Source organism: Pelecanus crispus, chromosome 21 (genome assembly GCF_030463565.1).
Source record: "Pelecanus crispus isolate bPelCri1 chromosome 21, bPelCri1.pri, whole genome shotgun sequence".
NCBI classification, from domain to species: domain Eukaryota; kingdom Metazoa; phylum Chordata; class Aves; order Pelecaniformes; family Pelecanidae; genus Pelecanus; species Pelecanus crispus.
In genome coordinates this window covers 3,185,301-3,212,566 of record NC_134663.1, presented here as the reverse complement: position 1 = coordinate 3,212,566, position 27,266 = coordinate 3,185,301, and the positions used below count along the sequence as shown (strand labels likewise).

The following is a 27,266-nucleotide window of genomic DNA, read 5'->3' as shown; positions in this document are numbered from 1 at the left end:
GGTGACCTTTATTACTCATTTTGATAAGGGCTGGTAGGACAACATTTTGTTTTCTGGTCAGTAAAACCTGAATCAATTAGGACTGCCTCTTGCTGTGTAGAGCTTAAAGCATGTACTGTCTATGGTGTCATGTTTGAAGGGTTAGGTTTAGCCTATTTATTAGTTGTCTGGTGCCTCTGTGTCTGAAAATCTGAATGTGCTCCAATCTCCCCGCTCTTCCGGGCTTCCTTGTTAATGTCTCCCAAATCTATAGCCCAAGGTCAGAGGATGCAGTAAATTCAGAATTGATTCGTTTGAGGTGATAGCAGTCATCGATAGCAGGCAAGAGAAACTTCTTTTCCATGCCCCATTGCCCTCTAATGGCCAGTGTTGAATCTGCACAGCAAAGTGGACAGTTCAGAGGGCCAGACAGAAAATGCTGAGGAAATTGGCCCGTTGTGATGGTGCAGCATGTGCCTTGCTTTCAAAAACCCCCCAAATCTGTTCACAGTGAGGATTGGTTTGGGGGTGCAAAGAGCAAAAGGTTTACTCTCTCTGGGTAGCACTGTCCCTCAGACTGATGGAGGGAGGGGAAAGAGGGATGAAAGAGGGTGGTAAATTCAGAGATCGAAAAGAAACAGGAAAAAAAGACATTTTTGTTTTCCCATGGAGTAAGGGGAGATGGAAGAGTGGAGTGATCACTCATACTAAAAAAACCTACCCCATAACCAGTAGTAAACTGCTTTGCTTTTGGGCTGGGAGCAAGGCAAGGGTCTAGCGTGTGGCTCCTGCACAGCAAATGCAAATTCAGGCAGCGTCACTTCACTGGCAGTGATGGCACTGCGCCGGAATCCCTTCTGTACCTTGCTGTACGGTGCCAGCAGGTGGGCTTGCTGCTCTGCTCTACCGTGGGTGTGGCAAGTCGTGCTGAGCAAGGGACCCTGAACCAGGAATAAGGGAACAGCTGGACCTGGATCAAACTATTGCAATTCAGTGAACAGTGTGAGACTACAGAGGGAAATGCATCTGGTGATGTCCTAGCCCTCTGGGGCTACGTGCTGCAGGCTCTTGACAACTGGAGTGCTGAAGATCATAGAATCATAGGATGCTTTAAGTTGGAAGGGTTGGAAGGGCCCTTCAGAGCCCACCCAGCCCAGCCCCTGCAGCGCCAGGGACAGCTTTAACCAGCCCAGGGTGCTCACAGCCCCGTCCAGCCTGGCCTGGGATGTTCCCAGGGATGGGGCATCTCCCACCTCTCTGGGCAACCTGTGCCAGTGCCTCACCACCCTCACTGTAAAACATTTCTTCCTTATATCCAGTCTAAATCTATTCTTCTTTAGTTTAAATCCATTATTCCTTTTCCTGTCACAACAGGCCTTGCTAAAAAGCTTGCCCCCCGCCTTCCTGCAGCCCCTGTCAGCGCTGCCAGGCCGCACTCAGGCCTCCCCGCAGCCCCCTCCTCTCCAGGCTGAGCACCCCCAGCTCCCCCAGCCTGGCCCCGCAGCAGAGGGGCTCCGGCCCTCGGGGCATTTTTGTGGCCCTAAGATGTCTTCAGTTTTTTCTTGGGTTCACTTTCCTCTTGCAGTAGAGGCTTTTTAACAGTAGATGTCACGTTTGCATAACGGAACAAGAGATTGCACCTACAGACGAGCCCTGTTGTGCTCAGCCTGGCTGGAAGGACAGAACATGTGCTGCATCGTGGGAGATACTGTCACCTGTCCTGTGGGTGCTGGGGGCCAAGAAAAGCTGTAAAACATCAACTGCTATAGGTGTGTGCTCTTATGTATTTTTCTTAAGTTTCTGCTGCACGTCACTACTTCAGATGGATGCTCGGTCTCAGTACAGCACTCGCACTCTGCTTGGGTGCTGGAGTGCAGGCTTTGCTTTCTGAAAGTGTTCAGATATTAAGGAGGTTTGAGCCCATACAGGTCAGACAAAGTACGGGTTTTCTGCAGGAGAAAGTAAGCCCAAGCTCCATGGTTTGGGAGTTGAATCTTAGAAAGGTAATTAAGAAAAAGCAACTCTCTCTAGACTTCAGCTTGCTTCAAATCTCTATATCCTTGGAAAATTCTTGAGTGCTCACAGAATGGAAAAGGTTGGAAACCATGAAGAAACAGATTTTAAGGTGGCAGAAAAATTATGATGTAGTATCTTGTCAACCCTTATAAATTTAGTTCAGCTTTACTGGCTAACTTGGCAGGGTTTGGCAATACCAGGGAGTGAGCGAGCTGTTGTGGTGCTCAGTTGCTGGCTGGGGTTAAACCATGACACTGACTCAAATGAAAAAGCGATTATCCAAAGCGGAAGAAAGCTATGCTCTTCCACTAAAATCTATCCTAAAACAAAAAATCCACCTCACTCCTCAAACTGAAGACTGTAATTTCATCACATCTGTGTTTTGCAGAGCATACAGTACTTGATTGGCAACCTCAAAGCAAGCCTAGCCCAAAAGAAGAAACTGTTTGGGTTTTTTTTTTTTAATGCATTTCTGTATCAGAGACGACGGATCTGCGGTGTGCAGCTGTAGTAGCAGTCACTGTAAATAACAATGCTGAGCATTTGAAAAGTAACAGTACAGTTATGTGTCCAGTATCTGAACAAGATGACGTGGATCAGGATTCCAGCAGGTGTGAGCTGGTTTGCAAACTTGAGTAGAAGGTTTCAGGCCCTCCGAGGATCGCGCTTGTTTAAAAGTCCTAGTAGGCCCTGGTCAGAACCCAGTACAGGTAAAGGTTAGCATGCACAATGCTGGCCCGAGGCCCCAGATCTTGTTTTGGTAGTTTGGCAGCCACGTGGTTTTCTCTAGCAAAGCCACTATGCCCAAGGGCTGGAAACTGCCTTCCTGAGCCATGGTGTAATGGATCTGGATCTGCGTTCTGATTTTGATCCTGATCCAAACCCAAATCCAGTTTAAACTGGAACATCTATAAAATCTTGAGTACTTTGGGTCCAGGGCAATTTTGTTTCTCTTTTTTTTTTTTTTTATTCCCCCGGTAAAATTTTTGTTCCTTGAAAAACACTTCTGTGCGCTTTAACTTAAAAATATTGATGCCAACCACATGAATAATATCAGTGCCAACGGTAACAACAGCATCGGTGCCAGCACCCTCACAGTATTATTAACATCAATGCCAACAGTATCATGCCGATCTATGCCAGCAGGCCAATAGTGTCAACAACGCTGATGCCAACAGGCCAAGACGAATGAAGAACCCCTCAGTCGTAAACCAGTGCGCAAAGCCTCGCGCTGCGATGCTGTCCCACAATAACAAACCCCTGTGCCCAGCCTAGTTCTCATTAGCAACTTTACAATAACACACCCCGGCGCAGGAGCAATTAAATGAAAACACCAAGGTGTGTATATCCTGGAAGGGAGAAATACTCAGCTATTTCTGGAGCTGAGGGGCAAATGAAATCAATGATTAAGGATTTTGTTGACTGTGCTTTTCTGAATTTTTCTGTCCAAGTGCGATGGTGGCAGCTGGAGCTCTTTTTGAACTGGCACAGCCTGAGCTCTGGGAGCACTTGCAGGCAGCAAGTGGTTCGACTCCTGTGTGCTTTGCTTTTGAGCGTATCTCCCCTTCTACCTACTCAACAGAGGAATCTTGTTTAACAGGTAATCTAAGGATCAATGAGAGAATCCGATCCAAAAGGACCTTTCCAGAATCAAAGCGTTTCCAGCGTGTAATCTTACTATTCCAAGGCTAGTTCAGGCCTCGAGGACACAACATTTTCTCCAAAGGGTGGGAAGGATTTTTCTCTGTCCAGAGCTTGCAACTCGCAGGTGAAGAAGGAGGTCTGGTCTGTTGCTGCAGAGAGGGCTGGCAAAGATCCAGAAGTGTAGCCAGAAGTTGACAATTTACAAACATATAGTAGCCATACTTTCCCTGATCTTCTCAGGCCTGTGCCCAGAAAAGCAGTGAAGATGCAGGGCGTCCCAGTGCAGCCACACCTTGCGGTGGTGGCCTCGGAGTTAGGATGCGTTAAGCAGCTTTCATAACTTACTCCCAGTCTACACCTCAGTGCAAGTAGCGATTCTGCTTCATTTTCTTTTGGACAGTATCTTAATGTCATCACCAAAGAGTTCCTCTCTGTTTGAAACCCAAACTTTTTCTTTCAAAGCAGCTGTCAATCAGTTGTTCTTTAAAGAGAACAGGAAGACTGTCTTGGTTGCCGTTGCCAAAAGTGGAGGGATCAAGGGACAAACAAATTGTCCCTGCAAATTTCAGGTATGTTGATCGGCCCTACTTCAGAAGCATCATACTCTGGGATTAATTGGAGGTTTTAAAGCCTACATGAAAAAGAAAGAGTTAAACAAATCACAGTGTGCCCGGTGCAGTTTTAACAGATTACATCCTGAAAGAATTGCTGTTCGCATTTGAACTCAGATTACCTTTGGAGGAGGTGGAGGTTTGCCTTTGGGAACTGGGGGACGAACAGGTTTTCTCTCTGGTGCCTGTAACAAAAATGTAGTTTAAATGTCATTAGGCTTTCCTGAGAGCTCCTCAGGAGCTCAGCTGCTGCTACTGTTACCTCGTATATTTACTACAGTATTTTCCTAGTGGAAAAGCTAGGGGTGAATTAGATTAATCTGTCCGCACACAAGAAGGCACAATAATACAAATACACAAGGGGTATAGATCTCCCATTTCAGAAGGCCACTGAGCTATTCTCAATGTGTAAATTCATCTGTATCTCAAGTATCCATGCTCAAATAGACTGCTTAGGAAGCTAAAACTGATCGCGTGCTCAAGGTGCGTGTTGAGGAAAGCATCTCTAAAGACAGTGGGATTTAAATGTGGTTTTAAAATCAAGCTGATACGTGGAGGTTTTTTGTTGTATTTTATTATTTAGTCCTGATCCATCGTTCTTTATGCAGGTAGTACCATGCAATTAGGTTGCTAGTGTGAAGCTGGTTTCTACATCCTTGTATCAGGTGGGCAGGGGGCTCAAGAGCTGAGATGGTAAACATATGAGGGAGGCATTTTCATTTAAGTAGGATGCTTTGGGTTTATTAATGGCAAATACTCATATTCTTCTGGTTTCCAAATTTTTGTAAGAATTCAAAAGACACATATATATGCACATTGATGGAGATCCCCTCACAGGTGGCATCTTTAGAGACTACCAGTTCTCCACAACACAGGGACCATTGCAAACATCTGTAGTAGCAAAGATGCTCATCATTTGCATTGTGTTTACACCTGAAATCCCTGTTGGTTTGGACTCCAGGTACTATTGCTAATGGGATTTGCTTGTGATGGTGTACAGGACTCCTTCGCACAGATTAAGAGTATCTTGTGCAGTTTAGGATTACATGGCAAAAAAGGTGATTCCTACTCGAAAGAATATGTGGTTTGAATGTCTGTGACTTTTTTAATCATAGTCAGAAACTGAAAATACTAATTGGCAACTGATAGTCATTTGCAGCTCAGATGAAAGGTGTGAAAAGTTGCAGGGTTATACTTACAAAAATCTCTTCTGTGTGAGAAGAGGTTGGTTTGGTAGCAGGAACAGGAGGTGGGGGACCTTTTGGCCTTATGGCAGGCTGTGAAAGAAGAGAATATAAAACGTATTGACCTTGTATACATATTGCATGTATGTGCATTCCCATGTTCCCGTGGGAATGTGCAGGCTTGTGTTCTATATAAAAAAAATGCATTAATGGGGGGAAGAGGATGCATTCATTTCAGAAGCAGAGATGCTTTATGCCGTCTGGCCCTGAGAGAATATACAGGGCCTTATCTGGAGCGCAGCGATTTCCCCAGCCTTTGGAATCAGACTGTCATTGCGGTCCACCATGGCGTGAAATGGTAGGTAAGGTGCCCTTATCTTGAGCCCATCTTTTGTGCCCTTATCTTGAGCCCATCTTTGCGTGCCCCTAATAAGCTGCAGACAGATTACTCGGGGACTTAGTGCCATGAGCTTTCTCCACTCCCTCCTAATGCTGGGATTCACAGCACTGTCCTCTCAGCCCTAGACAAGCATTTTGAAGCCCTCTTGGAAATGTAGAGCACTTTGCCTGATGAGTTTTGGTGTTTCGACCCCTCGGTTACAGTCCCAGGGAGACTATAGCTGACCCGGTGCCTCCCCGCTCTTACCTTCTGGGCAGGGACCGCCAGGACAGGGTGTTCTCTCTGTTCTTGATCCACAAAGACTTGGTTTGTGGCTCCACGTCTTCTTCTGGTCCTGCAGCTATGCAAGTATTACATATTACTGTAAATCTTACCCTGACTGAAGTAAAAAAACCCGCTGAAGTTGAATGCCTGCTTTACTCCTATTGGTGTGTTACATAGCCATGTCCTTTCTTTCTTTCTTTCTTTCTCCTCCTTATTTTAATTATGTAGGATTAATCTTGAGAGCTACAGCTTCAAGTCTTAAGTCCTTTCCCAACTATGGGATTTCTGAAACAGCTCAACAAAGGTCATGGACCAACTTCCTTGGCTTTTCAGTGTCTAATTCCCTCCACCCCCTTTGAGAACCCCAGCATAAAACCTATCCAGGAGTTGCTTGGCTCTAGGTTTTGGGTTTTTTTTCCCTCAGTGGGGGTAGGCATTTTACCTCTTCTTGAATACTCGGAAGCGGAGAAGTAACACTGCTGCAATTGCTGCGATAGCGAGGACAACCAGCACGCCGGCAACAATAGCAAAGCCTGTCAGGGTGAGAGAACACAAGTTGCTATTTCTTAAAAGATCCACTATTACTAAGCGGTTTCCCCATCACAACTATTGGCAAAGTAATTTTTTTTCATGAGTTCTAGACCTCTTTGTCCTCACTATTGCTCAAGCTTATGGCTGCTTCTCCTGCCACAAATAGTGACGGAAAGGAGTGTATTCCTGCTATTCTTGCCGTATTTGAGACTGTGGTTATTGACTGAGCTGTCCTTGGGCTAAACAAACCTAGCCCTTTCTGTCCATCCTCAAAGACCATTTCATTGTCATTCCTCTCCTCTTTCTCAAACGGTGCTACCCAAAACTGGGCACAGGCCTTTGGCATTTGTCCTGGTTTTGGCTGGGATAGAGTTAATTTTCTTCCTAGTAGCTGGCATAGCGCTGTGTTTTGGATTTAGTAGGAGAATGATGTTGGTAACACAGTGATGGTTTAGTTGTTGCTAAATAGTGCTTACACTAAGTCAAGGACTTTTCAGCTTCCCATGCTCTACTGACTGAGAAGGCTGGAGATGCACAAGAAGCTGGGAGGGGGCACAGCCAGGACACCCAAACTGGCCAAAGCGCTGTTCCATACCATATGATGTCATGCTCAGTATAGAAACTAGGGGAAAGCTGGCCGGGGGGCTGCTGCTCGGGACCTGGCTGGGCAGCAGTTGGCAGGTGGTGAGCAATTGTGTCGTGCATCACTTATTTTGTATATTATTATTTTCCCTTCCTTTTCTGTCCTGTTAAACTGTCTTTGTCTCAACCCATGAATCTTACTTTTCCCCGCCTTGGGTTAAACCATGGCAGAATTGTATACAACTGAGGCTTCACAATTTTCCTTCAACAAAGCTATTTTAAAGCCTCAACCAAGTCACGATGTTGAGAGCTGATGATGCTCTAGGGAGTGTGGAGAGAGGACAAAAATATTTAGTAACAAAGGCTTAAATTTTTTTTCTCCCAAACACATGGAAATCTGTACAGAAAGTATTTTCCCTCAGAGGTAGATCAGTTAAAGGTGAGCTCCGTGCAGATGATAAAGAAATGAACTTGCCTACCTCCCTCTCAGCAAAACCTCTTGGAGGTTGCCTCCACTCAAATTTGACAGGGAGCTAATATGGTGTGCTCGTTATCTCAGGGTGGAGAAAGGAAAAGCCTGCTACTCTAAATAATCTCCGGGGTGTATCGCTTCTGTCAGGTTAGAAAGAAAAATAACTTGCTCTAGTTATTCATACAAGCTGCAGCGGCTTAAAGCTGCGCTGAAACCAGAGGCCTGGATGTGCAATACTTGCAAAGGAACGGTCTGGCGCCCAGGGCAAGTTGGGGCTGCGTCAGTGGCGTTAAAGCAGTACCCAGCGCGTGGCCATAGAGCGCTTACTGGTAAGTGCTGACGAGCTGCCGCAGGCTGGTGGTGCCCATCCTTCTTCACACTGGCACTGCAGCTCGTGGTCGCACACCTAAGGAAGCACAAAGCCAGGAATGCCTTCAGGTTGGAAATATGAGCGAAGCTGCCATGTCAGAAAATTTCAGTGGCTCTGGGTCGGGGTCCTGGTAAGTTTATTGAAGCTAGGTCTGGAAACCCCCTCTCGTTCCACTTGGACCAAAATTTATCACAGAGGGGAGCAGTTTTGCTCAGTAAAGGACAGGCCTGACTGCTATTGTGTGCCTTTTGCAGGTGTTTCTGCAGTGAAAGCTATAGTGCAAGGCACAAAGCAGCAGAGTTGGTCTGTACATCTGTAGGTCTCTGAATGCTCAAATGAGACGAGCACAATTATCTTCCCAAAAGAGAAGATGACCTGAAAAAGAATGGCTGTGATGCTGTGGCTCAGAGGCAGGGCCAGACACGGACCCTTTGTCCATCTCCTGTGATCTCCTTAGCAAAAATATTGATGCTGTATTGGGTTGGATTTGCTTTCATAAAAATATAGGAAGCTTCTAACTCCACAACCTTTGCCTTTTGCAAATGCCTATCCCAATGACTCAAATACTGTCATCAATAAGGTCTGTAGCTGATACACATAATTTTCTTGGTTTTTTTTTAAGTTAGTAGCATCAAATGCTCATATCTTACAGCATGTCCAGTACACTTGGCAGAGCAGTTGGCTGATCTAAAGACATCTTCAGCATAAACACATTCTCCCTTGATGCACACCTGAAATGTACAGGGCGAATGTCACCAAAGTGATTTATAGCTTCCAGAACATGCAGAGCTTGCACATTATTGTATAAAGTGATGAAGAGTAGAAGGAGGCATAGAAACAGGTCTGCAAATCACTTAAACCTACATTAGGAGTTTGATATGCAGATATAATTTTTCAGTCGACCTTTGGGTATTTTATAGCAAAGGGGAGTGACAAAGATCTACAGACATCACTGCTTTCCACCCCTCTTCAATCCTTCATCCCCGCCCCTCCCAAGTAGAAATATATAGCAAAGAAATGAGACATAGCAGTCAGTGATGCCTAACACATCCATTATGGAAATAATTAAAAATAGTAATATATAATCTTTTAACCCTTCATACAAAGATATGTTTCTGCTGCCGCGTAGATTTGTGTCACTGAAAAATAATAAGACAACGGTCAAGCATAAGGAAATCTGAACGAAAGCAGTTCCTGTTTGCTTTGCTACTGATTTGCTGTAGTTGTAAGGTGGAAGGTATGGCAAATAAAATCAGCAGAAGTTTAGTGTGCACTTCCCTGTTTAAAATCTTTCTTGTCTGCTAAAAGAGCTAATGATATAAGCAAGACTGAAAGAGTGGAAAAAATAAGGAGAGAAGCTTTTCTCTACTAACCATCCCATTCCCGCACTTCGTTCCATCGAGAATCATCCCATGGTCTATTTCTTCATTTCTGGGAAAACTTGCTTTGCAGGACCCAAAAGCCACCAGGCTCCCGTCCCGAGGCATCTCGTTCCCCCCCGTACAGTACAACTTTCCGCACATTTTATTTCTGGAAGGAGAACAAGAGCTGCTAGAACGACGATGTGGCACAGCAAAGCTATCTGAGCTGGTCTCTCCTCCAGCTGGAATTTGTTGCGTCCACACAGGAACTCAAAAGAAATAGCTGCAGAAGGGAATTTTGGATTGTGGAGGTCTCGGGTCGGTTTGAGAGTAGAAGGTGACAGGTTTTTAATTCCTCTTGAGCTTGTTAGGGAGCCCACAGTAATTTACAGAAATTAGTATTGAACTGACCTGTCCTCAACTTCTGAGGTTCACCTGAGGTTCAAGTTCCCGGTCCAAAAATCCCTTCCCTGCACGTGCATGCGCACACATGCAGTCATCTTCACAAGCAGCCTTGCACATACAGGTGCACACACTTGCTCTTTTGCAGACTGATCTCATGATTTGGAAACTAGTTTTCTCAGCATTGTCTTTACCACAATATTCAAACCAAACAAAAAGAAGGGACACGTGGACCTATGTGCCGCCTAAAATAGTGTGCTGTTTGCTTCTGTCTCTTAATTTGAATAGGAATGGTCTCTCTTCCCAAATCCCAGCAAATTCTGTAACACAGTGCTTACTTTTTTGTACACGGGACGTGACTACCTTTTTCTTTTCTGCAGTATCCATAATATGCCCCTTTCTCGTTCATGTGGTAACAGGAAGCTGCACCTTCAGTAGCCTCTGTGAAAGAGGAAAATGCAATGGGATTAGTTTAGGTTCTCTACCTGTGAAAACTAATAACGTTCGATTGCCTTTAACTGTTTAGGAAATGGCCTTTCCAAGTGAAGATACCCGTGGGCCTAAATGACTCTCTCTGGCACCTCATGCATTAATTCTGCAATGTTATTGTGCACACACAGCAGAACCTGTCCTGTGTGTTCTCCCTCTACCCGGTACAAACCAAATAGACCTTGCCTAAGAGAAGGGACATAGAAATTGAGATGGTTTGGGACTGGGAAGAGGGTAAGCAAGCCACCACACACCTTCAGAAACATAAAGGCATGCTACATTTGGACATTAATTTGAAATACGGACATTTCCTCTTCCTATCAAGCAAAGAATACTCACTTAGCTCCATTCCACAGTTACCTTAAAATCATTGTGCGAAAGAGGAATACGCTTACCACTTCCCATTTCTCTAGACATACATTGCATTGTATGCTCTGAGGTTCAGCTCACATTATAATCACTTACAGTATTAAATAGAAAAATAATAGTGTATGCTACAAACTAGAACTCATTTATATAGACATGCTGGTCCTGATTTACAAAAGATCTTTGATGATTTGCTAGCAGACAAAAGCTACGTTTGTCTCTCTCCTTTGACCTAGGCAACTGGATTTTTTTCAATGCCAACTTGTACTCACGTGGTCCGAAAGCAGCTTTGCACTGGTTTTCACGGGTGGGACAGTTTCCCATGTAGCAGTAGCCTTTGCCGTCGTTGCAGGGATATCCGTTCACACGGAATCGATCTGCTGGGCAATCCGCAGAAAAGCCTGTGCACATCTCAACCAGGTCACAGTCGTGCTTAACTGCTCGGCAGGTGGCTCCCGATTTTTTATACTGAAGTGGGGGGAAAGCAATGCCACAGTTAACACACCACTATTCCATGCCATTTAAAAATCACACTGAAGCAGAGGGCTAAAATTAGGGGAGACAAATCTCATCCTAACTGCACGAGTTGCGTGAGGGGCCAGGTCCGTGTCTAATGTGAAGTTGGTTATGTCAATGGACAAGATTTTTGCCTGGCTGTGCCTCGGCTTTTCTTTCCAGGAGAAAATGGGTAGTCAAAACGCTCATTTCTCCAGGATGTTGAAAGATTGAGTAAACTGATAGTTGTGGTGTAGTTTGGGATGGACAAAGTGCGCTTGTCATTACAGTGCTGTGTCACTAATTACAAGTAAAGAGGATTGGTTCTTTTGAAAGGTGTATTGCTGCTTTCTCATGGGCAAAAAAAAAAATATACCCCGGAAAATAAGAGAAGCTGGAGATTAAAAGGAGTCTTACTTTGCAGTTTTCACAGCACTCTCCGTGTGCACACATGGAACCTGCCGTCAGTTTGCACGTCTTGGGGTCACAGCAGTCATTTGTGCACTCCTGTGACAGAATCAGCAGTCAGAGCTCTGGTACACTGCTTCAGGGTTTGGCCCCCGCGGAACCGCCTTCTCCACGAACCATCCCGTACTTGGTTATCGAGGGAGGGGAGGACAGCTTGGACCTGCACTTTGCTTCTCTGAAAACCATTTGCCCTAGAAGCCATGCCAGCCGTTGTGAGTGAGCGCATAAAGAGTACAAAGTGTGATTAATTATGAAAATGCTGATAGAAGTTGTGGGGAACTCGCTTATTTCTTCTGAGATGGTTTTGTGTGTATGGCTCTTCACCATTCTCAGTTCCTCTGTCCACGCAGCATGACAAGCGCTGCAGTCGTCTTTCCCACCATTTAGCATGCCCTTCGTAGGGGTGTCTGCGCTGCAGATCAGCAATTTGCTGACCACAGTTTCTACAGAAATATTTCAGCTACCTTTGAACTGGCCACTTCAGAAACTAACAGAAATCAGCTACTGTACAGCCTGAACAAACCTCTTTGCCTCTTCCAAGTATTATTTTATTCCCGGTTATGCAGATACCTCAGGAGTACCGCAGTCGCATTGCTCTCCTTCTTCCACAAAGCCGTTTCCACAGGATGGAGGTGCTATGATGCTGCTTATGTCTGGGATGTTTGTCAAGCATTTTGGCATGTCATTCAACATGTATTTCTCGAAACTTTGGAGGCTGCAAGAGCTGAATTTCATGGGGACGATAGCACTATATTGAGAAAGCGGGAGGATTTGCGTTAGGATCGGCATAGGCAAGGAGAAGCAATACCCTTTACCAGAGAAAGGAAGGAAGTGACTGTGGCTAAAAAAAAAAAAAAAAAGTGGAACAAACAGATCAGAAAAAAAATAATGTACTAAATGTAGACACTGCATATAATAAATCCCACATCTCAACGATTTAAGCCTGGTCTACACTATCTGTGCCTGGATGCTTCAGGCATTAGTTTTCCACTGGGCTGTTCAGCAGAGGCTCAGGGTGTTCAACCAGAGATGAAAATTGAACTAGGTTCCTGTCTAATGGGTGTTTAGTGAAGGTGCAAGCACTTTGTGCAGTTTTCACAGGAGACATCTTCAGCGTAGAGAACAAAAATATAGTTTAGGTAAATCTTGGGGAAGCTCTGTCATCGGAGGTACCACAGCAGTTTTGTTTTGTTGTCATTGTAAGGGAGAAATCATTTATGCTTTAATGTGGAGGCCCCCACCACATATGCAAAGCTAATGTTATCTGAAAGTGACCACAGCTTTGGGTTTTGGTTTGGGTTTTTTGTTTGGTTTGGGTTTTTTTTGGGGGGGGGGGCAGGGGCAGGCATGGTATCTTATCTGGGAATATCTTACAAGGGCTGGAATTTCTTCATTGTTCTCTTTTTCTTGTATAATTTGAATGGAATAATCTCAGAGAATAAAATTAATTACTACTCAGTTTTGGAAACTGGCAGTTTATTCAAATCCCATCCTTAGCTGCCCTGTGCATTAATGCCCTCGCCTTTTTATGCAAACTCTTACCTGACGGTATCTGTCATGATGCAGACTTTAGCACTACACGTGCAGGCATTGGTGTCGTGACTCATGCCCAGGTTGTGTCCCATCTCATGTGCCATGGTAGCCGCAACTGCAATTTCGTTTCTGTTGTGATCCTGTAGGGATAAGAACAGGCTGCTGTTTCCATCAGTATTTTAGAACAAGTAGGAACGTCAGAGAAGCCACGTGGCTAGAAATAGGACAATTTTCTTCAAGGAAAATTATCCTCGCTGCTACATAAGGATTGATACGTTGTTCAATCCATGCGTCTGTTCCACAGTTTATGCTGGATTATATATATAGCAATATTATATAGCAATGAGATGATACCACTAATGAACATGAGTAAATTGGTATAATTAGTTTTTAAATAAACATGAGGAACTTAGACTGCCAAGTAACAACTGAATGTCAAGGGCAACTGAACATCTGAAACTCTTAATCCTCTCTCTGGATAGCTGTCTCTGTGCTTAGGGTAATTACGTGGGTGCTGTATAATTATTACTCATTACACCAAGGTAACTGTTGTGTACAGCTCTATGTGTGCACAGAAAGGAAAGGCAGATGCTGTGCTCCATCTTGGCTCTTAGCTTGGTGTTTTGTGCGGCTTGGTGGGAGGGAGGAAAGGAAAAGTCCTGCTGTTGTGGGTGAAATCCGGATGTATAAGCAGCAGGGGTAGTGGAAATGCGTAAAGCACGAGACGCAGCGACTGGTCATGCTCTTCCAGCATGGCATTGCAAATCACGCTGCTACAAAATGCGTCCCCACGCCTTGAAAAGCATTCTGGTTTGATGATCATCCTAGGATTTCCTTATGGTGTGGGAAAGCTGGAATTTCATGTCGATCATTCCCCTTACCAACAAGCCCGGCCTCTGAAGCTGGGTGCAGCGGTTGAGTTCCCAGTGTTGTTGGTAAAGTTTTGGATCTGTGTTCCTGTTTAGGCTGAAGTTTAAGTACAGGAGTTTAGGCAGCTGTAATTAAGTGGCTAAACCGATGATACGCATTATGACAGTCAGAACCAATTCCCTGTTCAAAACGGGGAACCTTAAGGGAGAGGCACAAAATCACTTATTTGTCTCCTTTTGACTCTGTTGGGGCCTGGTACACCAAATACATGGCTCAGAGTTTGACGATGGCATTTGGATAACACAGATACCATGCTTTGTGTGTACTTTCTTTACCCTCTGCACTTCATTTAAAATAAATTCTGCGCTTCATTTAAAATAAATTCTCTGACTCTGAACTTCCACAGTCTAATAAAATAATGATGTCAGCCAGGCAGAAAACTGAAAGTGTGGTACACCCAATAATTTTCATAAATGTCCTTTGCTGGTTGAGTAAAAAACACAGAAAAGCCTTTAAGAAATAAAATAAAAATAAATCGGACCTGAATAATACCTGCAGAATATGTATCACTGCATATGGATTTTAGGAAGGCTAATCCAATGGTTGTCCCCTCAAAGTCGTAGCCTCTGTAAGGAAGAAGAAAGGCAAAGTGAAACGCAGTGATGTGAGCAGGGCGCAGATCTGAAGCCAGGTCTGCTTTCTTAACCAGGCTGAGGGCTTTAAGCATATATTCTTTTCCAGCTCTGTTTTGCATCCCTGATTTAATACGCTATTTGAGGACGTGCAAATCAGAAAACAATTGAATACACTTTTCATTTTAAATTTTTGCTTAAATGACGTTGCTGTTCATCAGACTTCAAGCATCTGTTTGAGTGTCAAGGGCTTGATGAAGTGCTCCAAATGTAGCAAAGTGCTTGGATGAATCAGGGCCATTGAACATGAGCCAGAACAGCGAAGTGAGTGCCGGTTTGGTTTGGCAACGTGCATTTCCCAGCTGTTAAACTTCACGTCATGGCTCCTTAGGTTGTTAGTCTGTGCCGCAGTCTTCAGGACACTCAACTGTTCTGTGACCAGAGCAGGGAAAAGGAGAGACTGGGATGTAGGAAAAGTCCATATTGCCTGTTTTTGCAGGGATTCAGACAGAAAGATGAGATACTGTGTCCTAGCAGGTAATCGTGCTCCATGAAGAAAATAAAAGCAAGAAATAAGAGCACACATTTATCTTTTTGTCCTAGAATTAGTACAGTCCGGTATGGGAAAGCATGAAATCTGGTTCAATATAGACAGCGTCTCTGGTGGGTTGGTGACCAATTTTTAAAGAACAAATTCCTTCAACATCCTTGGAAAAGCAAATAGGAAACAGAATGATACACACGTGATTAGCTGAGCGTTGTCATTTCTTTTCCTCTTCAGTAAATCTGATAGGCGCCACTTGGAGAAACTGTCCAGAGTGAATCCTGCAGCGTGACTCAGGAGGCATTTATCATTATCCGTCCAGATTTCTAGGCCAATTAAAGCCACGTAGATATTCACGGCCTTATAAACCTGCAGCAGAGAAACAGCGTTGCTGTAAAAATGAAGTACGTTATGAAGACTTCTGAAACAAACGCTTATCCTGGTAATTGGTTCGCTTTTGTCTCTTGCAGTCCACTCCAGACCTGACTGAAGTTTTTCCACACTTTGAAGTTGCAACAAAAAATTAAAAAGTCACAAAACATGAAATCTTAGTTTCCCCCACATTTAAACCAGCTATAAAAATGGTTTTAAAATACTTGAAAATTCCAGCAATATTTTGGAAGAAATTTGACTTGCAAAAGAAGTCAAGAATCGAAAATCAGTTCATTCCTTTTGAAGGATTTCAATTGTTCGCTTTAACAGCTGTTAAGGTATAAATCTTTCTTTAACAATAATTGAATTTATAGGAATCTCGTATCTGAGGACAAAGAACAGGCTAACGTGGACAGATGTGTTAAATTTGTCTTATAAATTACAATTGCCATTCCGTCCTACATGCAGTAATGAAAATTCATGATGTTTGCAAAAGAAAAAAAATGATAAATAACTTCTGTTTCAATTTCAGTTTGCTGTATTTACTCTTACCGTGTTGATGAAATTGACTATTCCAAATATCCTTTGTCTTACGATTTTAACATCTTGCTCGTACTTCTTGTACTAAAAATGTAAACGTAGTACGTTAGGAAAAGGAGAAGAAAAAAGTGATTTATCAGAAAATAAAAATCCCACAGAAGATTGCACTGCAGACCACACCATACTTGGCCTACTTACTATCTTTTCAAGGTACTGTTTCAGCAGACAATGTATTTCAAGATCAGGCTCTTCTAAAATGTGTATCTATGTGTAGGGTGCAGAAAATGGCAGGCACTGCACCGTGTTTTCTGAATTCTCGTCATCTACAGGTGGGATTTTCAAAAGCAATCGACATTAGGAAATCCTATTCCTAGCCGAAGCCAGTGGTAAAACATAGCGTAGACTGTAATTGTAGTAGGAGCCCAGGGATATGAGTAGTACCTGCTTCGGAAAGCTCACCTCTAGCTGGTCAAATGAGAAAAAAAATCATTTCAGTACTCACCAAAGCATTGTCTGCAACTATGTAAACTTCCAGATACTTTTTTGCTTTCAGGTATGCCTTCATCTAGAGAAAAGATGCATTTAAATGACTTCTGAGGCCTGGTTTAGTCTTAACGTTTGCAATTTCAAACCTATCTATTAGTTACGAGGGTATTTCTTTGGCCAAGTCATCTAGAATGGGACTGCCTTGTTTTAAAATGATGAAAGGTAGGCTAGATATTAAAATGATTATTAAAATGATGAAAGGTAGGCTAGATATTAAGTATTTAGATGTTTAAAGATGCACATGGGCACCTGTTAGTACATGCAGGACAGCTTAACTCGGGTGGTGACTCTGAAATCTCAGGTCTGTGCGATTTTTGCACTGTTTTCTAAGATCTGATTATGCTTCACTGTTGGCGATCGCTTCTTTTCTGGAGCTGCCCCCAGACAAAGTGGGACTTATGCTACTCACAGAGTTCTCCTACGGCCTCAATTTCTTTTCTGACACGTACTTACTGGGCTGTTGTTCAAGTACGGACTTACTTCTGGACTGTTGCTGGATTTGAAGATGCCATTGATGGGGTTGTTCAAATCCGATTCCCAGGTATTATTGAGTACACCACAGGTTTTTATGGACTTTTGTTCCAGTTTCTCATACTTATAGACCGCATGTTCATCTCCATCTGAAGTTCCCAAGGGTTCAATAAGGTACTTCTGACCACGGGTCTCAAAATACCCACTAAGAAAATTAGTTAGACTGTGATCTTTTGAATCCGCAGGTCTGAGTCAAGATAGCAACATTATCTCTAACAGCATTTAGCCCAGGCATACGAACCATTGCACACACTGATGCAACGGAAGAGTTTGTCAGCGTGCAGGCAGAGTGTACAGCAATTTAAAGGCAGAAATCAAAGCTGCTGAGACAATTGGAAGATCTGGCTGGTCAGGTGAGGTCTCTGAGTAGGAGACTGTCAGTCAAAAAGAAACTGGTTTAGGAATTAATTAGCTCTAAATTTGGGGGTTCTGTGCTAACAAAGGTGATTGAAAAGTGAATTTCGGTTCAGTGGGGAATTCAAAGATATGTTTTCATCTTTAATTGAGATGAAAAGCTGAAATATTGAAAGGAATTAAGAGTTTTGAATCATATCGGGCAGCAAATGTCAAAATAAGCATTCTGTGTTAACATGTAAACTCACAAGCTGCGCAAGAAGTGTTCACAAAGGAAGTCTGCGTTTTGGCAAAACCCCGCTAACCACTGGGAAAACGTTCTGCTGCAGCTTCTCAGACTTAACAGTCATCCTCTTGCCATTTTATGTTATGCCGCTGTGTCTTCAGTGATCACAAAGGAGCAGATCCTTTTAACTGAGCCTTTCATGCAACAGCTTGAACCTTCTGACCTGCAACTGCTGTAGCACTGCAAATAATGTAGCTTTGTCCTGAAGCGTCAGCAGAGCTTCCTTCAGCTTAGAAGCATCCACCCTACACATTTACTGTAAGCACCACCAAATGCTATGATTTACGACCTGGTGTAATATGGAATTAGTCATGTAAATTTATTGATGTAGTTGTTCCTTTAGCTTTCAGTTTATAAACTCTGAAGTAGAAAGGTAGCTTTTTTTCCTCCGTTCTCCCCCCCCCCCCCTTTTTTTTGTAAACTAGTTTACTGATAAGCATGAATAAAAGATAACACCACTTATTTACATCCTGATTCTATTTAAATTGGAAAATGCATCCTCAAAGAGTACGCATATTCTGCCCTTTGGGAACCAAACCTCTGTCTTACCTTAAACCTTTGCAAGCACTGATGCTTGCTGTGGAATCAGCATCATTCTGAACGTAACCTTCATAATAACAGTGATCCTGTTTAGAAAGAAAAAAGCCATTGCCAAATGTATCAACGTACCATGTCTCACTCGCTGCAATGAATCGGCCTAGATCTGGTGATTTCAGGAGACATAGCTACGTTTCTGGCTACAAGCTACAACAAACTATGCTGTCTGAGGAAATCTCCCATTAGAGGGGATTCTTAAAATGAAAAAAGCTGGTGACCATGTCCATGTTTGCTACGGTACTGTTATTGTTATCCTTCAACACAGAGTGACCCAAACTGTGATAAATCCAATCATGGTGTGCTCTGGTCAATACACAACAGTGCATGAAAATAAGAATATGCACATTCACCGCTCAGAATTAAGCATATACTGATGTGCTCTGCTGAAATAAGGTCCATACCAAATAATCTTTTTGTGGCCAAATTTCAGGGAAACACCCTTTAATATTAACCCAACAATTAAATGTTTTAACTTCAATGAGATTAAAATGCATGTATTATATTAAAACATGTGATTAGGGGAAAAATTTTCATGACTTAATTGACTTAGGGATCTGAGGTCTAATGAACACTTCTGTGTTCAAAGAGACTTCAAAGTCACAGAGGTATTGTGGAAAAATTTACCCATAGGATTTTCCTTAATAGATTTCTTGAGGCCTGTAACAGTATTCAAACCTGTATGCTTTGTGCCTTTTCTCAGGATGTTTGGTTTTACTTTACCGTTTATTTGTCTTCCTTCCATCACAAAGTGCCAACTTTCTTTCAGTGAAAAAGACAACCAACAAAGTGAAAATTACTAGAGAGAGAAGTGCAGAATTGCTCTCCATCTTTTGAGGGTACGAGAGAAAACAACTCCTGAGATGGTAATGAAGTATCCACAACGTAGGAATTGCTTACTCGGCAAGCTGCATAGGTTGGCCTGTTTGAGATTGTCTTTAACCAGGCGTGGGTGCTATTTGCTTTTCACAGGATCCATTCAGGGAGTGAAAGTAATCGGAGCAATCAGAAATGGCATCTTTTTCCACAAAAAAACCAACCCAGAATTCTTGATGCACATTTATTTCACTCATGATCCTCCTGTTCCCAGCTAATCACTCCATGACAAAGAATATTAGGCTTTGTATTCCAAATTACATGTGTTAAAACACATAGCACGACATTGGACAAAAAGCTTCAGAGGAGAGCTTTGTTGATGGTAAGACCCATGAGCACACAGTTAATTAAAACCTGACTTCTACAGTGACTTCCTTTTTGTCTGGATCTGAATAACTGATTTGTCATGGCTCAGAGAAACCACCTGGGGTAACCTGCAGTGCGTTTGCTGTGAGCGTGGGTGGTAACGTGAGCCGTGAGGAAATTTGTCTTTATCTGAATCTCTGATCTCACTGAGATTAGGGTGTAAAAGCAAGTCAGGGAGTTCTGCAGAATGAGCAAAGTCAGGAGGTAGAAGGCAGTGGAATGACCCTGCCTCCACTCCCTTTCCTGACAAAAGAGAGAAATTCAGCTCAGGTAGCGTGCTCATCAGCCACTACAGTGAAAAGCGGTCGCCTTTTTGAAAGAGGAACTGTGTCTGATTCTCAAGAGGTGTAAATCGGTGTAGCACTGCCAAAGTCACGAGTCACACCTTCCCTGTCCCTTCAGAGGCATCCTAAATTACGGTGCTTAGAACCTTGATTTAAAATCTTTTCTTTCTGTCTGATATGTGCTATTATTTCATGGACACATGAATCCTATACGGAGCTCCTCCAGACTGCAAGTGTGAGGGAAGGAAACCTTTTTTCATTACCTTGATCTCAGGACTTGTTGTTATTTGTCGGCCGTCATCAGAATAAATCGTTTCGGTATAGTTTCTAGCTAATAGGTACCTGCAAAGAGTCAAGTGCAATTATTATTCAAAATAAATTGTAGTCATCTAGAAATGAGGCAATCTCATAACATGCAAGTATCTAGGGAATTCAAATGATTACTCAGTTTATTATTAGTATTGAAAAACTAGGAAGCAAAGCTGCTGGGTGGGGAATTCTGCCTGTTCCTAGTCCTTACTCAAACAAAGGGACATTTCTAAAATAAGAAAGCAATTAAAGTCTACTTGTTTCATTGGTATGAAGTAATCTCTTAGTAGATCTGAAAGTAAATGTATAACTACATATGCAGTATTGATCCTTTTTTGGCCTCCAGTTTGTGTAGACATTTCCACCGCTCCACAGTGCGTGTGACATGGTACCGTTCTGTTCCCTTCCCGGTTCTCCCCCGCTGATGATAAACAGCAAAGATCTAGTTCAGTGGAAAAGCTGCCTTAATCTGTTTCACACGTGCCCATGCGTACCTGTGCGTGCACGTGTGCACACACTCGATCCCGTGCACAGATCACACTAACGGATGTTTGTCCAATTCTTGTGCTCACAGCTTTTTTATGACTTTGCTAGCGCAAGTTCTCATCTTTGTAATCACTATGTCTAAACCTGTTCTTTCTTTTCTGTCTACGTAAAACTCTATTTTTGGACACACACTTGTTCCTGAACCTTCAAAGGAGGATGTCATGACTGTGGAATAAATTACTGTATTTCTTCCACCACTGGGAAAGGTGCCTTTGGGTTTCTTACTAGCATACACATTTGTGATTTGCTGCGGAAGGCCAGATCCTGCAAGGCTCTGTGCCCTCAGGCTCCTGTGCAGCAGAGCGCTAAGCAGATGCTTAACTTTAAGCCAGGGCTGTAGTCTTACTAAAGCTAGCAGCAAGGCGAGCGTACGCTCGCTTCTGTTTGGGCAACTACCCCAAACTGCCACAGTCCCATTTCTTTTGAAAGAGTGGGATTTAGTACAATATCGTTTCCATTCCACCCCTCCAAATATTTAGACTAGATTAAAACGGGGGAAAACAGTTAATTATAGCATACATTAAACATGAACTGATTATAGTACTATTGTATTTACACAGCCATTAGCAAAGTACCTATTAAAGCAGACTTGTTTGATCCCATGTTAAATATTATGGTGGAGCCAGCAAGAAGAAAATCACAGCTGTGCTGTATTTTGTGTTGCTCTGTACAGTTTTGGACTTTTCTTTGTACGCTTTGTTCTGTAACAAAGCCCGCTGCTTGTCTGTACCCTCTGCATGGCCTGTTTAAATGCTGCTAATCTCTTCAGCCAAGGCGAGCTCTCCTTGCTTTCAATTTCCATAAAGCAGTTTGTTAGTGCCGGTATATATTAGACTACTCAAAAGGCCAACAGCAGTAGTATTAAGGTAGGGAGTGCTGGAAGCCAAATTATTAAGGATTATTGTATTTCTTATTACTGTTTTCCATTTTTGAAAAGCATACAGAGCTGAGACAGTCCCATTTAATGGATATTTCCCTCGTTCTTCTCTGTAGTTTCTGCCAGCATAGAGCAAATAAATATAACCCATAGACTATCCACGGACACAGAGAACTTGTGAAATAATATGAAAACATTAAACATTCAGTGGATTTAGCCATTTAGGAAATAAATGGGAGAACAGAGTTAGCAGTATAGGGAAGTCAGTCCATCATGGTAGTGTCATATGCCTGTGTAGTTATTTCACATTACCAAACTAGTGACATGATGCTTTCTCTCCCCTCCTCTTCTTTCACTGGAGTTGAAAGGTTGCATTTACCATAATACCCCATCTTACAGGAGCCGAAGTCCTGGGTCTTTTATCCTGAATGCCCTCCAGAGCCATTTACAGTGAGGAATAATGCTCAAGGAAAAAGTTGAACTGAACCTACTTATTTTTTTGGAGGTGCAATATGACTTCCTCTCCGTTGGCTTTGATTCCATACTCCATTGTGTCATCGTATTTTGTCTGTAAACAGATGTAAGTGTTAGAATATGGACTGTTATAGTTCCTGGCCTCACTACGAGCTGCCTGCTACTGAGTTGCCAACTGCATTCTTTTCTTCCTTTTCCCACCAAAAATAAGTATTCTGACAGTTACAGAATAAGCAGAAGGTCACTCTGTTTCATATTTTTTAATTAGAGGAACAAATTAAATTTTTGCAAATGTATTTCTAGAATCACAAGCACATACCCTGCATATTCAGGAAAGTGCTGAAGTGGATGCTTAAATTCAAACATTTTTATAACTCTCTTGAAGTATGTAAGAGCATGCTTAGTTTTAAGCGTTTGATTTAATTTACTTCAAATTAAAATGTCTATACGTTATTCAAAATCTGAGTAGTATCAAAACCTACATCTCTGCAGAGATACAAGTACAGAAGACCCACTGATGGCATACAGGAACTTCACTGCATACTGAGCACAACTCGCAGTCTGTCTTTACCAGACATGGAATTACTGTTCCAGGTTTTCTCTTCCATTTCATTTTGCAAGATCAATTTCTGGCTCCAGATTCTCTTACACTTGAAACCCAAGGGTACTCTGACTCCAGAAAACCTTCCCCACCTCCCAGCAAAAAACCCGTTATCTCTTTTAATACCTCTTTGTTTCTTTCTACGTCTCTTTTATGTACTGTGTGCAATTTCCGTGGATAAACTATTTCATATTGCTCAACTCCAGGTAATTTCTTGCTCGTGCTCCCTAGGGAGAAACAGATGTATATTTATGAAAACACAGTATTAACTTATTAAACACCGTATTTCATGTCTGTCAAGACTGATTCTTTTGGGCTGTACAGTCAGTGATCTGTTGCACCACTTGTTTCTCACGGATGCTCTGCACTGTGCACGTGTGCTCACCTGCTCTGCGAAGCAGTCACCCCCGTTGTGTGACCTAACGCCGGGTTTGTCCCAGGCTGGATTTCAGATGAGCTGACATACCTGCCTATTTCCAGGTGTCAAAATATTTTATGCAGTTCACTTTGGATTTCTTTCCCCAGCACCAATCAGTGGTTTCGAGTACCAACATGCTAGACCAGCTACGCAAGGTGCAACCTTTGCCTTCACATTTTGCAAACGACGTGAATTAAGTTATACGGTTCTGTGAAACTAGTGACCTCCAAACCTTACCACATGATGGCAGACAATTTAAGACTGCCTCTAGATAAGCAAATAAACTCATGCAGTTCACCACAAGTCTGGAACAAGCCTAGATTTCTGCTTTGGAAAGCTTTTCAGCTGGTCTTCCACATAAATGCTTGCGACGGTACTTTAATGACACACTCTACCTGTTAAATCAGATTGAGGGTGGTTACATACTTGTGACAGCAGAAGGACTGGAGAAGGCATTTGAGCCAAAGCTAGGTAAAATAATAGGAGATAGGCAGTAAAGTAGGAAAATCTTGAAGGTGGTAAGGAATTCAGATGATTCCTTGACTCGCATAACCCTTTTTCCTGGTCTTACTTGTAAGGTGTGTTGTGTGTCTGCAGTGGCTACAAAGAACTTTTGAAGAAATACAGTGCTGATGAAAAGTGTTTCTTTTTGTTTTCTGCTTCTGAGCCTGGGTGAATCTTGACAAAAGTTAATTTATGGCATAACTTTGCAGGGCTGGTCAGTGCACGTTGCATCATTTGAAGTTAATAATAGCAGCTGGTGTACAACATTTGGGAAAACAGGGTCGTATGAGGGATGTGTTAGTTTCCAGCAAGTCAACAGCATGGTTTATATGCCTCCTAAGCTCTTTAATCTCCTACAAAAGGTCATTTCGTCTGAATTGGCAAATTCTGGAGGGCTCAGCACCAAGCACAAGAGCCTGTATTTGAAAAAAAAAAAAGAAAAAAACCCAAACAAAAACCAAACCCCAAACCACAAACAACAAAGGGAGAGTCCAACTCCCATTTTAATTATCTGCCTCAAGGACAGATTTTTACAAGAGTGGGGCATCCAATTACTGTAATTTTCTATATCTGGAATGACAGAGCACATCCTCATGCAAATTGTTCCAGTAAAATAAACAGATTAATTCTTCATAACTGGTTTATTTCATTAACCCTTTCCAAAAATAATTGCAAAATAAACTTGGTTGCATCCTGACAAAGCTGAGTGCTGTAGAAAAAGGTGAGATGGCATAATGGTAGTAAGTCCTAATAAGTTATCTTACACCAGCTGAGCCATTACACAGTACACAGTAACTATCCAGGCACATGCTTGTTAGCAAATACCGCGTTCAAGTTTGTTACTGTAATTTACAATGATGTTTTGTATTTTATTTTAAGCAACTAATTATGTTTACTTTTAAAAAATCTTTTGCTTTGCAGACTTAGTCTTTCCATGAGTTTAAAGTATGTTCTTACGTAATGATCACAGCAATATTTTAGGTGTCTCGGAACAGATTTCTGTGCTCCAATTTTATTTATCCACTCCCTGTTGCAGACTCTTTTTACAAGGCCAACTGTAGCCCAGATGGTTCAAGTTTAGGCTAGATTTGAATGGAGATTCAGACCTAAAGTTAACCTTTTCCTGCAGTGTGATACAAACAGCATTTCGAGGAAAACGGGTTGGTTTTGTTCTGGAACAAGTAGTTTCTTAGAGGTAGCTTTTTTAATCAAGTCAGTATATTGTCTTTGTCTTGCTTCAGGCATTGTCTTGAGTCAGTAGCTTTAAGGAGGAAAGAAATTCCTTGGGCAACAGCTAGAAAAAGTGCTAATAGGGAACAAATAATTATGTTCTTTTCCAAGAGCCTAAACCAGGAAGAAAAATCATCAGTGAGGATTTCATGGACAATGAAGGTTTGGTTTTGTCAAGAAACAAAATAAATTAAACACCTTAAGCATTAGTACTGTACACAGTTGCAGATATTCTGTGCAACTAATGAAATCATAAAGATACCTGCCTGAATGCAAATTACATGTCTAATTAGGTATATAAAACCTGTGCATGCTAAGCTCTGAAAAAATCTGTTCCCTGTTGACATGAATTGAAAGAAACAATGCACATGGAAAAAAAAAAAAGCGTGGTCTGTTAAGGTTAAGTCATATGAATACTCCTAACCTGAAGTATCACACAGATAATAAGGGTGCTAACTTTTAATTCAGGTAATGTCATTAACTGAATCTGAATAAAAGTCTTTTCTTTTACAGCCAAAATGCTGTCAGTGTAATAAGTTGTCCCAACTGGATAAATTGTCCGCTCACTTGCAGGGGAAGTATTTTCTTAATTGGCTCACAAAACTAACCGGTTCTGGGTCTTTAGGCAATCTATGGGCATTTTTCACCCAAGTAAATAATTCTCTAACTAGAGAATTTTAGATAAGTGCTTTGAACAGAAAGAGGAAAAAAGCAACCATCCCAATCTTCAGCGATCCCATTCTTTTCAATGGCTTTAATTCACTGTTCTTCAGTATTACCTACATGTTAATAATTAAAAAATCATAAAAGCTGTACAAAGTTATCCATAGCGACCACTGATAAAGGATTAAAAAAAAGCACTGTACCTTGTTGGAGAAAATGTAGCAAAACAGCAGAAACGAGAAGTATATTAGTCATCTCGGTCGCACTTGTCTAGCAGTCGTCTCCGTGGTCGGGGCAAGTTGGGTTCCCAGGCTGCCTCTGCTATGAGCAGGCGTCTCCTGTGCAGTGAATGAGAGGGAGCGAGTTGTTCAGCTTTTTTCTTGTTCCTATATGAGGAAGTGTTTACTAAAGGTGTTGCACAATTTTCAAGTCACAGAGTGTTCAGCAAGCGGAAGTTTGGGCTGGTTAGTTAATGTCACACGAATTGTGATATATTGATTACTTTTTTGAAATAGGTTCCCTGAAAATGTTCATCGGGAAAAATAGAAATAAAATAAAGAGGGAGATTGGACTGCTCCTAATGTTGTCTTTTTATCGTCTGGCTGGTAAAAAGCTACAATAGAAACAGTAGGTACAACCGGTGGCTCGAGGAATGGGAGTTTGCAAGAGGTAAGTTTAAGGTAAGACAGGTACTCGCGGCAGGCGTTAAATATGTTTCAGTTCTTGCTGATTACCATTTAATCTGTACAGAAGGGCAGGGTTTGAAGCAGCAGTAAAGGTATGTCTAGTTATACATTGGTGAATCATATCTGGCCTATAAATACTGAGTAGGTTGCTTTCTGCCCCTTCCATCTATATTAGTAATGTTTGCTTGAGGTTCACGTGATAATGTCATAATAAAAGGGGCTGCAGACAAATGAGCAATCAAGGTGATATCTGCTGAATAATATTCTGAAAATCTATGCTAGAAGCTTATCATTGACTTAGCCTGTTGTAATAAAATAATACTATGTGCTTGTTGGAGCCACAGCTATCAATATAGAACCACGTTATAGAAGTTATATGTTAGAATAGATATTACAGAGTACGTAGAACTAGAATGGGTTGTGCTGTATACTGCAGTATATGAATATAAATTTATAGTAGCAATACACATTACACAGTAATATATATAGTAATGTATTACATTCATTTATAAATAAATAATCTATATAAATCTACAGAATTTTTACTGCCATAACTAACAAAAGTTTACACTTCTAATCTAAGTTTTATTGGATAACTATTTCTATCTCAAGTCTCAGGTATGCGTTGAAGACTTCTGATTTTTTGAACGTTGAAAGCTAAAATTGTAAATACAAACTTTCCCCTTAAAGTTTGCTAAATCTCCAGACATTCTGGGACAGATTGGGAGGTACCAACAAATGGGCTCTGAGCTTTCGTTAAGGCTAGAACCGTACTAATTGACAACAACTTACGTGCGATGCTGATTGCAATAGTCACCTTTGGTGTAGAACTGGTAATGTAATAGTTAAAACTTGATTCAGAATCGAGATGAGCCTGGCTGTGTGTGTGTCTTTGTTTAGCCATTTACAGTGAGGCAAAGTGATTTTGAAATGGATGTCAAACGCTGCTGAACAGAAGCAGGAGAGCTTCACGTGCCTTTGCATTGCTTTGCAGTG

General features: G+C 42.1%; 1 protein-coding gene across 1 annotated transcript; it reads right to left on the bottom strand.

The window, feature by feature from the left end:
• Window positions 1-3,708: 3,708 nt before the first annotated feature.
• Window positions 3,709-25,912, bottom strand: LOC104027888 (zinc metalloproteinase-disintegrin-like NaMP). The gene is made up of 23 exons (XM_075723981.1): window positions 25,788-25,912; window positions 22,896-22,996; window positions 22,186-22,262; window positions 20,226-20,304; window positions 18,392-18,468; window positions 17,152-17,347; window positions 16,628-16,690; window positions 16,138-16,209; window positions 15,413-15,582; window positions 14,579-14,663; window positions 13,177-13,307; window positions 12,205-12,382; window positions 11,584-11,673; window positions 10,944-11,139; window positions 10,155-10,257; window positions 9,427-9,583; window positions 8,704-8,784; window positions 8,011-8,089; window positions 6,541-6,631; window positions 6,081-6,174; window positions 5,450-5,527; window positions 4,373-4,435; window positions 3,709-4,270 (listed from the first exon to the last, which is right to left on the bottom strand). Exons 1-23 carry the CDS (start codon window positions 25,837-25,839, stop codon window positions 4,238-4,240), a joined length of 2,346 nt encoding a protein of 781 aa, XP_075580096.1. The 5' UTR covers window positions 25,840-25,912; the 3' UTR covers window positions 3,709-4,237.
• Between the last annotated feature and the right edge of the window lie 1,354 nt (window positions 25,913-27,266).

Excerpts from the sequence above, each read along its gene's own strand:
- LOC104027888 (XM_075723981.1), bottom strand. The coding sequence starts at position 25,839 with ATGACTAATATACTTCTCGTTTCTGCTGTTTTGCTACATTTTCTCCAA. Across the intron at positions 22,263-22,895 it reads ACGTAGAAAGAAACAAAGAG|ACAAAATACGATGACACAAT; the intron begins GTATTAAAAGAG and ends ATCTGTTTACAG. Across the intron at positions 18,469-20,225 it reads CAACAAGTCCTGAGATCAAG|GATCACTGTTATTATGAAGG; the intron begins GTAATGAAAAAA and ends CTTTCTAAACAG.